Source organism: Camelus dromedarius, chromosome 1 (genome assembly GCF_036321535.1).
Source record: "Camelus dromedarius isolate mCamDro1 chromosome 1, mCamDro1.pat, whole genome shotgun sequence".
Taxonomy (NCBI): Eukaryota; Metazoa; Chordata; class Mammalia; order Artiodactyla; family Camelidae; genus Camelus; species Camelus dromedarius.
The window spans coordinates 95,853,445-95,871,301 of NC_087436.1; the positions used below are offsets into that span (position 1 = coordinate 95,853,445).

Genomic DNA, 17,857 nt, shown 5'->3' on the forward strand with positions numbered 1-17,857 from the left:
TGCTTTTAGATGAAGGAAATCAAAGAAAATACACAAGATAAAAATGAAACAGTATAAAGCTGCACATAGAAAGAAGTTGTCCAAATGTCAGCTCATATCCAGTGCCCAGCCCTCGGCTAACATTTCTCCTCCTTCCTGACCTGCCCACACTCTTAGTATGTGAGAAAGAAAACCTGATCATGTCCAAATGCCAGCCCATCCCTCTGCTGCCAGCTTCCCCATGACCGTGTACATGCCACGTGTCACACTGAAGGGAGTAACTGCAATACTCAGATTACTTCCAGTTCCAAAATTGTACTGTGCTATACAAATAAACTGGCTAATAGAATGAAAATACAAAAAAGAAGACAAAAAAAATTCCAATATCAGGAACACTGTGATATATATATATATAAATATACATAAAGTATTGTATGGAAGCTTAAAAACAAACAAAACCCTCAGCTGGGTAGGTACCCATAGGGTTGACTCAGCTTGCCAAAAGTTCATGTGAAAAAGATTTAAGGATTTTAATTGACTATAAGCCCAGGATAAGCCAACAGAATGGCCTGGATACCAAAAGAATGAAAAAGGCATGGAGAGCCTATGGCAGTAGGAAAAATGTCATCCTTAACGTTAAAGGGGTCACGGCCTTGCTGTCCTTCCAGCTCATCAGGCCACACAAGTTTCATTCTCAGTACTAGGCGACTTTAAAAAAAGACGCAATAAGAGTTGAAAGGTAACTGCCAAGTCCGTGAATGGAGAGTGGGGGCCAGAGCTGTGGGCTTGAGCTCAGCAGGAAAGACAGGAAACATGTCACTGTCTTTGCAGATCTGTCCCAGGGCCTGAGTGCTCTCTCAAATGGGAAGGAAGGAAGGTGAGACACAAGTGAGTGTCTGCATTCTGCCTAGAGCACAGCCTCTCAGTTCGAGATGTGTAGACCGGCATGGACTCATGGGGACACCGAGCCTCCCTGGAGCAGGAGCAAGTCCACGCAGCTCAGACTGCCCAGTCCCCAGGTCTCCCCTTAAAGACAGGCACAGAGATACGCCTCCCACAAGGGCCCCCAGACCGGCAGCTCCACCAGGCAGGAGTCCTACAGCGTGGCTCCTCCTTCCCCCACTCCCACCCTCCAGGCTCCTCAACTGACCTCATCCTCACTAGACCAGATATTTTACAATCAGGAACATTCCTAGAGAACCAACACTGACACCAAAGCTGACGAGATAAAGGCTGGCCAGGAGCTGCTGCTGGGAACAAGAGTTCAAGGCTGGGGCTGAGGGAAGGGCTGGTGTGTGCCCAGGGGGTTCAGAGACTCCCTGACACTCAACCCGATCTACCCTCCACTGATTCTAAAACCACGGAACAAGCATTCCACCTCCCAAATGGGAACTGTACTCCCTGAGTCCGAAAGATATTTTCAAAAGTGGGACTTCATCTTGGTTTACAAAGATAAGAGGGGGAAAAAAAGAAATAAAGATAAGCCCTAAGGGGAGGAAAGGGGTAAGGTAATCCTGTTAATGTAATTCCCTCCTTTACACCGTTTTAGGAAAACACTTCTATTTCACAGACATCTCTCGCCAGGGATCTCATCCACTCCCCCAAGGCAAACAAAGATAATTCAATGTACATCTTAGCCCTGAATTCTTTCCTAAAAATTAAAAAATATATATTTCCTTAAAAAAAAAAAAAAAAAACATAACTCAGATTCTAATCACCTCTTAAGAGTGACCCAGACTTTGGGCACCTTGACTTTAAAACATCCAAAACAAGCCCTAACACAGGGCTCTCTCAGTTGTTCCCTGAATGCCTTCCAGGTCACTAGTCTGAAGACCTGGGAAGTGGCTTCTACTCTTCTCTTCCCCAATTTTCGATAAGCTGTCAGGGTATATAGTCTCTCACCAGGAGCCGAGCACCCCAAGCACTAGTCTGAGCCTGAACTTAAGTGAGACCACAGCAAGATCCCCAGACCCCATCCCACCCACCCTGACCCTGCCCCTGGCTTCTCCCAGTATATATACCCACCCACCCTACTCTACACGGGTGGCCTCATCTCCCAGGAGCACAGCTGGGATGGCGTCAGCCTACCACTCATAAACTTTCTAGGGCTCCTCTCCAACCTCTACCAAAACACCACCTGCCCAGCCTGACCCACAGAGCCCGCCATGCTGGGGCGCCAATCACCTCTTCCCTGTGAATTCCCCAATTCACCAGCTTTGGCGGGAGGGAGGGCACTCAGCTCCACTCAGGTACACCCTGGGCTTCCGCTCAGCCGGACGTCCACCTCCGAGCCTCTGCTCCCGCTGCCGCTTCCATTTGCTCACCCTCTGGATGGGGCTCTCGAACCACCCATTTCTATTTATTTCATCAAGAAACAAAGCCTCAGGGGGCTGGAACGACAGGCATCCGGTCACAGGCCAGGCTGGACAGAACCCGACCTCCCCCTTCAGGGCTCTTTTTCTAGACCACGCCAGGTCCTCTTGATTTGCTTTTAATAGGGATGAAATACAGACTTCGGCTTGAAATTTCCTTATCAGACTAAAACCTCTAAGCCCACCAAAAAAAAAAAGGCACCAGTGCCCACATTTCCAGTGACTTGGGGGATTTCTCAGACTGACAGCCTCACCGGGTTTGCACTTCCCAGTTTAACTGGGAATATGATGTGGATTTGAAAGGTTCTGGCACCCAGCCTGGAGTCTGCCCGTAAGGGCTTGAGAGCAGAGTCACTCCTGCCCGCACACAGGAGCCAGCTGGATCCACTGCCTGTGTATTCAATCAGGATTAAAGAAAAAAAAAAAAATGTTAGATATACAGAGCCCTAAAACCCGCAGAGAAAGGTGCCCCAGGACACCAGAGGCTTTTCATAACACCTACATCCAAACATATCGCTGGCTCCCAAATGCAAAACAATGTTTTTGAGAAGGACAACATTTAAGGTAACAGTGTACAGCCGGTTCTGACTATCCCTGCTAACTGAAGTCAACGGTGAGACTGTCGAGTGGGAAGGCTGCTCAGAGGCTGAAGGCTCCCCGGCCCACCTGTCTGTGGAACTTCTGCGCAGGCGCCACTGCACACGCCCACCGTCCCCTCCGACAGGGCAGGGATTAAGTCCTACTCATCCTGGCATCTGTGCCCCAAGGGTCTGGCACAGAGAAGATCCATGGTCAGTGTGTCCTGATCGACACTAACCTTGAAGGAGAAGCTGGCTTTCTTGTTCCAGAATGTCTGGAAATACCACAGGATTCCCCAAGCAGGGGGGTAACTGCAAAGTAATTAATACAGAGCTATGCTCTGGTGGTGGAGCACACTGAGCTCTTCCCCTGGGGGTAAAAATCCGGGGATGACAACTGCAACTAGTTTAAACACCACAGAATTGATAAACTCAAACCTTGATGTGATGTTCTTTCAGCTACGTTAAAATTGGGTGGTACTACCTTGAATGAAACTCCAGTGTACTCTAAATTCCCATGTGTCACCTTCAAACACTTTCAAATGTGGGAAGAGAATCCCTTCCATTCACCTAGAAACTGAGCAATATGGCTATTTTTGAAACGCTAAGAGGGTTCTGACCATAGCAAAAGCATTAGCAATATTTCATGCTCACTATACAATTAATTTAGTAATAATCCATACACAAGGGGCCACAAACTCATTATTCATAAGGTTTTTGATTTGTGTTTCTGAAGTCAAATTTTACAATTAAAGTTCTAATATTTTAAATCTGGAAACTTACATATGTAAGAAAAAAAAAAAGAAAACCTGACACAAAAGAGACTATCACAATAGGCATGTATAAATGTCCCTAAGCAAATACTGTCCCAAAGAGCTTACAATTTTTTTTCACCTAATGACTGATTTCCTTTGGGTCCACCCTGTCAAAAGAACTTCCGCAAAATACCATTTGGCTGATTCCCGGCCTTCGGCGGGCCTACAGTTATGAACACTGCTAAACAAATAAACGTCCTTCCTATTTTTAAAGTTTTCTAAAATTGGAGAATCTCCATCTTTGGTTGGCACACTATTTCCTGGACTTTAACAGTCCTGGCAGTGAAGAAATTCTTCACAGTATTTTGAGAAATGAAAGGACTTCAGAAACGGTTGAGCAGCTGCTCCCTATCTCTACTTTAGGGAAAGGGAAACCAAGGCAGAGCTGTAACCCTGAGCAAGGTCACACAGGAGGCTGGGGGCAGGGGCCCGTGTAATTCTAACTCATTTTCCCCTTATCGCATCTAAATGACTTGTGGCCTGACGAAAGCATTTTACTCTTGTTCTGTACTGCTGAACCAGAGCTTATGTTTAATTCATGTAGAATATGATAAAACAACAAAAAAAAACTAAACATCATGGTGAGAGCTGGGTGATGCAACGAGCTCTGGATTAAGAGCCAGGACACCTTGCTTTAATCTTAGCTGTGACTTTGGGGAAACCTCTTCACCTGGAGGACCCAATGTTTTCATCTTTCAAAAGAGGGGACAGAACTAATAAGCAACTGTGAAGGTCACCTCCACCCCTAACTGCAGTGAAGGTGAGGGTGATGGCTCACTCTTACTAAGTGCTCAGTCTGAGACAGGCACTCTTCTAAGTGCATTACGTGGATAAATCCTCAACAGCCTGGAAGACGGCTCTTATGCTCATTTTGATGAACACGTTCATGCTTAGAGAGAAGCAATGTGTCCAAGGTCACAACTCCACTGGGAACAGATGGAGAGGGGATCTGTCCCAGGCTGGTGGCTCCAGGGACTCTCTCTTCCTTATCAGAGGTGAACAACCTAAGAAGACCGCCCTGACTTGCAGCAACAGATGTTCCAAACTGACAGCAAGCATCATGATCAATCAGCACAATGTCCTCATTTTTCAGATCAAAGATCCAGGCCCAGGGAAGTTTAACTTGAAGTGTAAGTCAAGAAACTTAAGGGAAATACAAGGCTACATTCACCCCATTGTGCAGACACTCATCCTGAAGAGTGCTCCACAGTTTACTTCACTTAACTCATCTCATGTGACACCCAAACAGGACTACCTGGTGGACAGCAGTGATCACCATTCCCAGTGCACCTAACCAAGGCTAAACCAGCCAACACAGGGCAAACCTGGGCCTCCAACCCACGCCTTTGCCCTCCTGTCTGGTGTCCTGTCACAGGCTGTAGCAGATGACCACTACGGCAGGACTCTCTGGAGTGGATTCTTGAAATAAAGAGCACTTTCTCAGGAAGCTGAAGAACTACAAACATGGTTCCTTGGTGCTTTGAAAAGAATATCAGTTAATAAGTGATAACTCTCTACAGCTCAAAAGGCAACAAGAAAAGTGAAAACTCAGGCTTACGGTCACCTCAAAACTGACCTCTTTCAGTCTATCATTTAACTGTCCTGACCTGCTCCAATCTTGACCCATCTTCTTTCAATCTTCCTGAAGGTGTGATTTTCCTCTTAGTTCCTGTTTTCTTCTCTCCTTAACCAAGAACATGATGAAATTCAGGCATTCAAAAAATGCCAGCTCCCTTTCTTGAGTAGCTTCAGTCTTACACACCTATTTTTGAAAGCCACTAAATGTTTTATATTTTACACATCTCACCAATAGGAGGGGGAAAATGCTCAGCTTTTCAGCAGGAAAGGATAATTTTCTAAGTTCTGACCAGGCTTGTTTCATACCCTGAACATACTGTAATCCCTTTATTACAGAAATAACTTAAGTACAACACATAAAAGGTGAATTTAGAACCAGGCAATTCGAGCTTTAATGTTAACAGCAGTGACAAGCTGCCTAACTTCTTCTAAACTTCAGTTTCTTCATACGCCTTTCCCGAAAAGGGGGAGGAAGGGCTAACACCACTACTTCCGGGATTATCTGGAAGCTGACTGCTCCCGACACAATGGCTGGCACATAATAACTGCTCAAGTATCTAATCACCTCTTCCTTTCTGTAGCTGCGTTAACACTAATGTAATTTTCCCTCCTGTCCAATCCTCTTTGTAAGTGACATTTCTCTGAGCAAACTCACTCTCCCTCGTGGGAGAAGAGCTGCACCACACTCACCTGCACCTGCCTCGTCTCCCACGGGACGCCCTCCTGGGAACGGGAGCCCAGCACTGGGAGCGACGCCACCACACTGGACTTTGGCAACTTCCAATCGTCAAACCCTCAGGCCCTGGTTTCCTCCTGCACACACTCCACACAACTGGCCTGGCCTCCCAGGCTCCTAAGCGTTTATGACAACGACACCCTTCCCAGGTCAAGGGATTTCCACCCACCCCAACAGCCAACTCACTTCATGCTTCTTTTCTGTGCCCATTTCCTTGTAGGCACCTTTACTCTGAAATGCACATGCCTACACTCAGATGGCTAAATATTCTGAAGAACAATATACTGATAGATATGCATGCTTTTAGATTTAGTAAAATAATTCAGAGGGAAAGCACAAACAAATCAGCAGGGCAACATTACAAAGGTGTGCAAAACCCAGAGGTCTGGGACATTGGGTTTAAGATCTGCCACAACTAGCTACATGATATTTTTCAAATTAAGTCACCCATTGCCCTGGGACTCAGTATCCCCAGGCAGAAAAGAGAAAGTGGAATTACATTCTGGTTACACCAGAATGACCACCACGCTGGCCACAATTACTGACAGGTGTGCCCACGCCCTCGGGTGTGCCGGGGTAAGAGTTGTTCTTGATTCTGAACCTCCCTATATCTGGGGAATTTACTCAATGTGATGAGCCTTTCCCAAGGTTAAAGATCGCTGGTCTCAAAAACAAGGCCCACAGAGTTAGAAAGCAACACAGTAATTCTGAAACATGGTAGAAAACTACCAAGAGTATTTCCTAACTATTCTGTCTCATAATCCATCACATCGATGACCTACAACTCACCTTTCTTTAAAGATTTAGTGAGCTCAGATCTCCTCTCCTCTAAGTCTCCCCATCTCTTTAGCTGAGTGACCCCTGTGCATACATCTGTATTATCACACTAAATAAATTATCTTTACAGGGTCCCTCTCCCTGTTGAATCACAAGTTGCTCAAAGGCTCAGCCCGTGTCCTACTCCTCTCTGGATCCACAGCACCTACCACCACACATGTGCAAAGACCACAGACCAACTGCAAACTCAACCTTGTTTTAAATAGTTGACATTTGCAGATGGTCTTCATAATTTTTTACACAAATTTTAACATTATTCAATTTTAAAATAGGACCTATAAACAAGAGATAAATACAGAATACCTTATTAATTTTATAGATGAGAAAAGTTCAGCAAAGTTAACTTAGCCCAGCTCAGCCAAAGTGAGTGAACAAGACTTGTGAGTCTAATCCCACTATAACACACAACAGATACAAAAATAATCTGCAGAAGTACCAAAGTGCACAAAAACTGAGGAAGTTCTTTTTCATTATGTCTTTCTTATAAATCTAACAAAATAGTGTAGACTGCTGGTTCATCTTTCTTCCATTAGCAAATTCAGAGGTAACAGAAATAATGGAAAAATGAAAGATACTTAACACTAGATTCACTTTTATAAATGTTCCTGAATACCAATGTATATTATGAAATAAAATTCAAAAAACTAATTTATTATTTCTATTCCTTAAAAAGGATCAAAAGAAAGGGACAGCTTCACATAATGTATCATTAGGGAAATGTAAATTAAAGCAACGAGATACCATGAAGTACCTATTCGAACGGGCACAATCCGGAACACTGACAAGACTAAATGCCGACAAGGATGCGTAGTAGCAGGAACTCGCTCATTCATTGCTGGTGGGAATGCAAAATGGTATGGCCACTTTGAAAAACAGTTTGGCAGCTGCTTACAAAACTCAACATCTTCTTACCACAAGCTCTCCAGTCATTCTTCTTGATGTTCACCCAAAGGAGTTGAAAACGTTCTGTCCATACAAAGACCTGTACAAAGATGTTTACAGCAGCTTTATTCATAACTGCCAAAACCTGGAAGCAACTGAGATGTCCTTCTGTAGATGAGTGGATAAGCTCTGGTACATCCAGACAGTGTAATATTATTCAGTGCTAAAAAGAAATGAGTGCTCAAGCCATGAAAAGACACTGGAGAAACTTACATGTTTACTAAGTGAAAGAAGCCAATCTGAAAAGTATGTATACTTTAAGGTTCCAACTAGATGACAGAGGATGTTTGGGGCAGTGAAGCTACTCAGTGAGATATTACAGATACATGCCCTTATGCATTTGTCCAAACACATAGGATGTACAATACCAAGAATGAACCACAGTGTTAACTATGGACTTCGGGTGATAATGATGTATCAATGCATAGTCATCAATTATGACAAATGTACCACACTGGTTGGGGATACTGATAATAGTGGAGGCCGTGCATGTGTGGGAACTGAGATTAGATGGAAAACTTCTATACCTTCTGCTCAATTTTGCCATGAACCTAAAATTGCTCAAAAAATAAAGATCAGATTAGGGAATCTGTCTAGGGGAACAAACTATAATTCAGTTTTTTCTCATGATGAGATCTGCTCCAGGATCAGTGTTCTGTTGTGGATTAGGTGAGGCTTCTATCCCTGCTTTTCTCCCTTCTCTCTTAGTAAAACCGACGTGTGCCCAAGTTATTGTCACTCTAAGTAACTCGAGAGCCCAAAGCCCAGAGAGAGGCTGCTGCCACTGCCAGACAAAAACGCCCCATGAAAAGTGCTGCTGAAATCCTGGTGGAAGCTACACCAACTTAGCAGAGGCAGCAAATTTTTCAAATTCAAGGAGTGGTTTCATTATGGCAAGTTCTTCCCTCTTTATTAAACTCAAACATTCACTAATTAAAGGTAATAAAAGTCTACAGACCAAAAAAAAAAAGTTAATATATATTTTTAAATATTCCATCACATTAACCAGGGTCACAACTTCAGTGACAAACCAACATCAGACTGACTTTAAGCAAGACAGCAGGGGAACTGCCACCTACATACCAGCTATGGTCAGACTCACACCTCACAGCAAGGCTGCTGTGCACCAGTGAACAGGAGAGAAAGTCCAAGTGGTCAGAGGCACCCAAGGTGGGCTGGTCCAGTCTGCAGGAAGCCGCAAAGCTAAGCAAATAAGCCCAACGCCAGGACACAACTGTGCCTGAAAGCTGCGGTTAGAAGCAGCTGAGCACAGGACAAACCGTGCTTGTATTCAACACAGAAGGAGCGATTCGGCATCCAGTCATTTGCACCAATCTCAGACACTGGGTCACAACCATTTCAAAAGATAAAAAACAATTATATATCCAAGGTATCACTATCACCTCCTGCCTGAACCACACCAGCCTTCTAAATGGTCCCCTCTGCTTCCACGCAAAGTAGACATCACTCCTCTCTCTCAGGCCCACTGCACTTAAAAGCAAGTCCTGCACAGCCTGGCCCAGGTTACCCTCCCGACTCAGCCCATCTCTCCTCAGCAGCCTCCTTTCTGCTGCTCTGCCAGGCCCACGGCCTCATTCCCTGCTGTTCCCTCTTCCTGCAACATGTCTAAGGCCCCTTACCAGTCAGATGAAATGCCACCTCCTCGCCACCCCAGCCCCCAGTCACTCTCTACCAAACCACCTTGTTAACTTTCCTAACACTCACCCCCCACACCTGCAATTACTTTGTTCATCTGTTTGCTTCCTTCTTTGCTGTCTCTTCTGCCTGGAATTTGAGCTCCATGAAAACAGGGACCTGGTCCTGCCTGTTTACTGCTCCATCTCGAGCTCCTCAAACAGTACCTGGCACACAGTAGGTGCTCAATAACTATATCTGTGTTGAACACATTTATTAAATGACGTGTTGAATGAATAATGACTATAAACCCATGTTTTAAGCAAGGCCAAAATAAGAAAAACCTAGCTTTACATAAGGTATTAACTAGTGACTGAGTAGAGTTTACAAAAGGATTCCTTCCCTAATGCATTTTTAAATATTTGACTTACAAAGCTTCAGTGCACACACTTTTTAGAAGATAAACCTTTTGTGCAAAATGAACTAACTCCTTCAGGGCATGGACAGTGCCTGGTACACAGAAGGCACCCACTAAACATCTGCTGAATACATACACAAGCACTGGAAAATAACCTCATACAAAACTGCACCTGGATTTGAGAACACGGCAAATTTAGGTATATTTAGGTCCCATTTTCCATTCCATCTGATAAACTGACATATATATTTAAAATAGGCTAGTTTGAGATACTAGCAATACTCTCAGCCATTATCTTCACAGGCAGGTGCAGATCCAAGGAAATTCAGAAAGTTACCTGGCAGTTTTGTTGCCATTAGTCTTACCAACAAGCACATGGATGCACAGAAACAACAGAAATACTCAAAGCTGCCAGGTTGTTGGCGGTATCTGTGGACTTAGTACAAAAATCACAAAGATTGAGAAATTTGTTTTTATTTATACACTGTAATTTATGTAAAAACTCAAGTGTCCCCAGTGAAAGAGTAATCAAGCAACCACACCTCTATAAAACCGGGCCCCATTTTTGACAGAAGGTATATACCTGCCTTAAAGTTCCAGGACATGTCTAATTTTAAAAAGCATATCTTAATTTTTCTTTTAACAGATAATTTCTTTGAAATAAACTTCTTCCCTGTTTTGGCTTTATTCTTACACCATGAAATTACTTAACTCGACATGTTCAATATTCACACACTATTAACGCATCACCCAAGAAAAACAAAGTCATGTCCACCTGCATCAAATGAGACCCACTCCCCCTCCCCTTCTTCTTCCTGACCAGGTGTTGAGCTGCAGTTTACACAAGTCAAAACAGAAATTAGATGTGCAAGTGTTTGTGCAAGAGGTGTGTGCTCATGCGTATTTGTGTGTTCCTGAAGGACCACTCTAAGGTCTAATATAAATGCACTTTGAGAATATGCACATTGTGTGTATAATCTGTGCCTCTTGCTTCTACTTTTTAAAAATTTCCTAGTCTATAATGCAAAGTGTGTTAATGACTTGTCTCTTAACCGAACACCACAGAAAGCCACTCTTACAATCTGTAACCCCAAGAAATGAATTTTCAAAGAGTAACTTCATATTCTAAAAGTTCTCACATAATAACACATTGTCTACAAAAATCAATTACAGGATGCAATTTACAATAGCACCACACCTAGAAGAAATTAAATATAAATGAACTACACTCTTAAAAATTATGCTGACAGCTGATAGATAACTTTGCTCCAAAAACATTTCATAGTTTTTTTGTTGTTGTTGTTCTGTAGTTTAAACAATTTTGGAATAGAATGATTCGCAACTCAGATCAAGTTAGCAACATGCTGTTCATTTACATGAACTTTTCAAAAGTACTGCCAGTTGGAGAAAGCTGACAACCCTTGTAAAAGTCCTTTTTTTTTTTTTAAATAAAGATTTGGTCTGTTTTCACTGTCACCTCCGTAGGCCAGTGTAAACAAGAGTCCATCTCATTCCTATAGTGAAAAGCATCTTATTAAATGTTTTAGGAAAGTAAATAAAACTACAAAACAGTACTAGAAGTTTTTTTTAATTTACTTCTTGATTTTGGAATAAAACAACATAATGAATCTTTTTTCCCCTCCCTTTGGCCTTACAGTATAGAATTATAATATAAACGTAGATTCAAGTCCTCCACCTAGAATGAGTCAGTAAAATGTATTCAGGCAACATACCCTGCATTACATTTTAAACTATGTACCATTTTAAAATTGTAGCATTATTTATAAAAGCCAACTAGTATCACTTCAAGCCACAAAATCTGGACATTATTAATTTTTCTTCAGTACAAAACTACCTGATAACAACTCAAAACTTGTTTGAAAGTCATTCCACTTTACTACTACTGATGTTTCAGGAAATGAAGATTCTGGTGAGGATGGGAAGATAGTACCTGTCTAGCAACTACTGTTATCTGGTTTCTGTGTCTCCATTTTGTTATCACTTAAATGATAGGCAAAGCCTTATCTGTAACATAAAAAGGTATTTGTAAAAATGTACTTTAAAACTCTAAAAAGCACAGCCTCATAACTAGAGACACCACCACCTAATTATGACTTGTAAAGGGTCACAGACGGGCTAACGGATTCTCTCCATACGAGTTTATTGCTCAACCAACCGGCCATATAACCAAGCTCTGCTAGGGGCCAGCAAAGTCAGGAGTCGTGGGCGCGAGAAAGGGGCCCTGTTAACCCGCCGCCCTTAGAGGCTTCGAGAGCTGTATCATTCTAAACACACAAACACCTGGTACTCCGGGAGGAAACTAGTCTATAACTGCCTTCCCAAACTGGTGGGAACTCTAGAAATCCACTCCAACAGCGGAATTAGCCCGGACTTGTAACACTTAGATATTCTGAGGCGCCAATGTTCTGAAAAGAAAACTTTAAGGAAATACAAGGTAAAGAACTTACATTTAAAATTCAGATGCCAAAACTTGCCCTTGGAAACCGAGGAATTAAAAACAAGACAGACACCCTCTAAGCGAGTTCAGCCTTTTGGCAACCTCGGTGTCCTATTCCAGACAACCAAGCACAAACCTGTATCCAGGAGGCGGACACGCAAGGTCCCGCCGCCGGGAAACATCCAGTGGTGAATCCACGGCGCGAGGGAGTCTGCCGGGGCCGAGCCTCACTCTCCGGATCTGTGAAATGGGCGTGACGCCACTGGCCCGTTCGCCCCAGGGGGAAGAAAGGCTAATGAATGAAAACCACGGTGAACAACCCGGGCCGCGCGGGCCGCTTCCCCCGCGGTCAGATCCCCCACCGCACCCGCAAGCCGCAGGCGCTCCCCGCGCTCCGGGCCCCCCACTGCCCGACCGTTACCACTGTTCGCCCAGCCGTCCGCTACGGTAGCGGACGCCGGCCCGACGCGGCCCCGACGCCGCCTACCTTGGCCACCCAGCTGAACAATGGTGACATCGCGGGCCGGGCGGCGGCTCGTCGCCCGCCGCTCCCGCTCACTCGCGCCGCCGGCCCGTGGGGCGGCGGGCAGCCGGGGGCGGGCTCGGGGCGCGGCGGGGCCCGGGCATGGCTTCCCCCGCTGCGGCGGCGGCGGCGGCGGGCTCCTCCCCACTCGTCACTGCCCGGAGAGGTCGCGCCCGCGGGGCTGCCCGGCTGAGAAAGGGAAGTGGGTGGGGAGAGCCGGGGGGAGGGGAGGGGAGGGAGGGGAGGGAGCGCGGCCGACCCCGCCCCCACCCCGCCCACCCCCCACGCTCGGCTCGCGGCGGGAAGTTGGGACCCGCGGGGTTTGCCCTCCTCCGGGATGCCCCGGGGCGCGGGGCTACCGGGGGAGGAGTCGTGAACCCAGAGGGCCGGGGACGCGGCTTTCTAGGCCTCTGGGGTCCCTTTCGCCCAACTTTCAGAAAACTAGGAATTCCTCTCTCTGAGGCTTGATAAAAGCCCTAGAATTGGAGCGAACACAAAGCCCGCCCAATTTTCCAGGGGTTACCTCCCCCACAACCCCGAGTGTTTCTTAAACGCTCGAGATTGCTGGTAACAAAAGAGCTAGTGTTTCCCTGGCTCCTAATACCTTTATGTAATCAAAGGTGGTTTTCTTGGAGTCAGAAAACTCAACTGTTGAGACTAGAAAAGGGGCGGTGGAAAAATAACCTTCAGTTCCTGCCAGGGAGGTTTTAGCAATGTGAGAAATGTTGGTTTCAACAGGTTTTTTTTTCCCCCTCCTAAGGCAAGATGATAAGCAGTGTAGTCCGTTTATAGCTGCAAAGGTTAAGCTGAGTTTCAAATTCAGATACCCAAAAGTTGCACATTGAAGAAAAAAAAAAAAAGGCCAAAGGTCGCATTAATAGCCAATGTGTAACATACGTGTCATGTTAAGCCACTCGCTGCGTTCCTCAGGCCAAACCGCCGCCCTAGCCCCAGGATCTGATGCTTTCCTTTTGTCATATTAATTGTGTCTTTTCTTCATGAGGGGCCGTAGGACATTTTAATGATGTTCCCCGAATGCCTGGCATCTCAGTTAGATGGGTATATTCATTATCTATTGCTGCATAACAAATTACCTCAAAACTAAGAATCTGAAAGCAGTTTCTGTGGGTCAAAAATCCAGGAGCATCTTAGCTGGTGTCTCTGGCTGAAGGTCTGTTAGCTGGGCTCCCGTTGTTTCAAGACGGGGCTGGCACTGAATGATCCACTTTAAAGTTCACAAACACAGTTGTTCCCAGAATTCAGTTCCTTGCAGGCTGCTAGACTCATAGCCTCAGTTTCGTGCTGCAACATGTAGTTCTTCCCATAGGGCTGCTCACAAAAGGGGAGCTTGCATCCCCCAGCACAAGTGACCCATCAAAGAACACGTGTCCAGGGAGGTCAGTTGTTTTATAAACTAATCTCAGAAGGGACATCCCAAGACTTCTGCTGTTTTTTATTCGTTAAAATCAAGGAAATAAATCTAGTCTACCTATAAGGCAAGGGGATTACACAAGGCATTAATACCAAGAGAGGACCATGGAGGAGGGAGGGGTGTCTTTTTTTCTCTTCCCACATAGGTTGCATGGGAATAGGATAAAAGGGGGGGGGGTAATAGCTCAAGTGGTGGAGTGCGTGCTTATCATGCACTAGGTCCTGGGTTCAATCCCTGGTACCTCCACTAAAAATAAATAATAAAATAAATTACCTCTCCCCCAACCCCCACCAAAAAGAAAAAAAAGATAAAGGCATGGTCAAAGTCAAGAGTGATATCATTCTAATGGAACCTACCTGGGTAATTGAAAAGGGCCTTCCGAACATCCTAGGGAAGTGCTATTCTTTGATTCTTTTAAGCAGTGATGTTCTCTAAAGAAATTAAGAGATGGAAAGGGGGAGTGCATTTGCATCCATTTAACCAAATCATTCCCTGTTACCACATCATTCCCCCAAGCAAGCAGAAGAGAAAGAGGCTGAGAGCTCCATTAAAGTGGGAGCCTTTGTGGCCCTATCAGCCTTGCTACTTTAAGTGTGGTCCATGGACCGGCTGCCTCACATCACCTGGCAATTTGGCAGAAATGCAGACTCTCAGACCCTGCCCTAATCCCCCCTTAGGGAGTTAGAACCTTCATTTTACCATGACTCCAGGTGGCCAGGATGCACACAAAGTTTGAAATGCACTAGTATATAAGATTCATTGACACTGGCCTTCAAATAGTGTTACTGACCAACGGCCCCTTGAGAGAACAACAAAAACTGTCCTTCCTCCTTGTAATGGTGTGATCCAGCTCAGCAGAGGAAAAGCTAGAGAGCCACGAGGAAGCAACATTGTTTCTATGGGAGCGGATAAGCAGCTGAGGACCAGGAGGGACAGCTAGACAGGTAACAAACATCATCGTACACCACCGCTCCAGTCCCCAGTCCGAGTCCTATGAAAATGCCCAGGACTGAGAGGCGACTCCATGGAAAGGAGGAGGGGAACCCGAAATTGATGGAAGAAACCTGAATTACCTCCAACTGACTGAGATAAATTTTCTTCTTTGGCAGAAAGTAGGGAGGCAAAAAAAGAGAAATATTACCTTAAGTTTAGAATGAAAATTGCACTTCTTGCAAAAAAAAAAAAATTTAACTCAGACCAAATCCTGAGTATAACAGTTATAAAGTGTGCGGGCAGGTGAAATAGAGACAGCCTCACTTCATTGTTTAAACCTGGATCCAGTTCTCCATGTATATATACATCTGGGTGGCGTCTCCTGCAGATCCTGATTTGAATTTGCCTAAACCGTACATGCCTTTTAGGCTCAGAGAGGTCTCTGTCTGCTCCAGGTCTTTCTGCCCGATCCAAGGCTGGGCAGAATCACTCATTTCCTGGGAACGTAAGGACTTTTCCAGTGGGTGGACTTGATACGTGTGGGGCTCTAACACCAAATATTTTAAGAAATATACATGAAAGATCTTAATTTCCTGCCAACAAGTAGCTTGCCAACAGAAACTATTACAATCTGGAAGTTCATTAAAGGGAACTTTAATCCAATGGAGCCCACATTCAAAACAATTTCCCTTAAAATACTACATCTCCCATCTGAAAAATGTATCTTTCTCCAAGAAACTGTATATTCCCCCAGGGAAGAGCTGTATGTAGAGAGGGCATGGTAATTCTTAATAGCTCCCTGGTGAGTCCCTTTCAGCCAGCATTGGGAACATTTATTGACGGAATAATCATTGCTCAAAGATGCTGATGGTTCCCAGCCCTGATTGTCTATCAGAGTTACCTGTGATGCTAAGGCTGGTGGGTGAGGAAGGAGGGCAGATGATTTGGCTGGTCTGGGGCAGGGTCCAATTCTTAGAGACCTCAAAGGGCAGGTGGGTCATATAAAGGTGTGAAGAGGGCCAAGTGAGACCATAAGGAATGAATGAACTGTGGCATCTTGGAGGACGTGTGCTCAATTATTAAAATATTCCATCCAGCCAAGCAAAATGTGTGAGCCAAATGAATTCAGCAAGAGAGGTATTATTGGTGTTGATCTCTGGATTTACTTAAAGCTTGGAGGAGTGTGTGTGTGTGAGAGAGAGAGAGAGAGAGATTCTGATTATCAGCCAGGATTGAGAACCATTTCTATAGTTCTGGATCCCTTGTTAAAAAAAAAAAAAAAAAGGGATACAGTTGCTTTGTGGAGAGCAACAGGTTATCCAAATAAGACTGCATCCAAATAGGATGTACAGAAAATCCAAGACTACTCTCTAAGTACCTTTAAAAGGAAGCTTTAATGTTTCACCATCTCAGTTTTCCTGAGACATCAAGAGAGGACTAAAAAGAGGGAGGCAAACCAAGAACTGGAAGAATTGCTCATCTACTAAGCCTGACCATAACTCCCCAGATAAACCCGACACTCCTGTCCTACTCATCTTCCATGTTTCTCCTTTGAGGAGGAGAAAGGGGCAAGGACAGAAAAGCCTCCTGAGAGTTCAGGAGGAGATGCTGACAGGCTGCTCTCCATGAGCTCAGATGTGGAGGGCGCCGAGGTAGGACGTATGCAACAGCACGACCTCACTCTGTAACCTGTTCCTCTCACCACAAGACCTGGTTAAAAATAGAGCCATTGTAATACCAACTGGACAAGGAAACTCAGCTTGGCTTCAAGTGAATCAGAACCATTTGGCACTTGGCAACTATGACTCTGACACCAGTTACAATGTGTTTTGTATTTTCCGCCACATCGCCATGTTATTCTGGGATACTAGCTGAGTGTCCTACAGTTCAACTGAATTCTGACACTATCTCCAGGTGGATTGTGTCAGATCCCACAGGTTAAGGGCTTAGTCCTACAAGACTGTCCCCTCCCCACCCCATCACCATGCCAACTTCACACACCAATTGCAAGTCCAGGTTGTCACTTATGCTCCCAATAACTAGCTATGAATCGGAGGTTCCAACAGCACCCTCCTTGGGTTCAATTAATTTGCTAGAGTGACTCACAGAACTCAGGGAAACATTCTGCTTACTGGTTTATTATAAAAGGATACAACTCAGGAACAGTCAAATGAAAGAGATGCATAGGGCAAGGTATGGGGAAAGGCAGCAGAGCTTCCATGCTCTTTCTGGGCACGCCACTGTCCCCAAATCTGCACCTGTTTACCAACCCAGAAACTCTCCAAACCTCATCCTTTTGGGTATTTACAGAGGCTTCATTACGTAGGTATAATTGTTTACATCACTGGCCTTCAGCGACTGAGCTCAAACTCCAGCCCCTCTCCCTTCCCCAGAGTTCAGGAGGTGGGACTGAAAGTTTCAACCTTCTAATCACAAGGTTGGTTCCCTTGGCAACCAACCTCCATCCTAAAGTGACCTAGGGGCTTTCCAAAGGTCACCGTATTAACATAACAAAAGACACCTTTATCCCTCTCTTCACAGGAAATTCCAAAGCTTTGGAAGCTCTGTGCCAGAAAGGGAAACAAAGACCAAAAATTTCTTACTGTAAATCGCAATATCGC

General features: G+C 44.9%; 1 protein-coding gene across 6 annotated transcripts in view; it reads right to left on the reverse strand.

The window, feature by feature from the left end:
- The window catches only part of TBC1D1 (TBC1 domain family member 1), a 192,375-nt gene that overhangs the window by 115,452 nt on the left and 59,066 nt on the right, over positions 1–17,857 (reverse strand). The window contains exons 1-2 of one of the 6 annotated variants that reach the window (XM_031436059.2): positions 12,836–13,011; positions 12,485–12,610 (exon numbers count right to left, since the gene is read on the reverse strand). The exons of 4 other annotated variants lie outside the window; for them this stretch is intronic. In XM_031436059.2, the coding sequence (XP_031291919.1) occupies positions 12,485–12,610; positions 12,836–12,865 (156 nt within the window). In that variant the 5' untranslated portion in view covers positions 12,866–13,011. Of the gene's footprint in view, positions 1–12,484; positions 12,611–12,835; positions 13,012–17,857 lie in introns of those variants that run through there. One more of the 6 variants, XM_031436080.2, reaches the window with a different exon arrangement.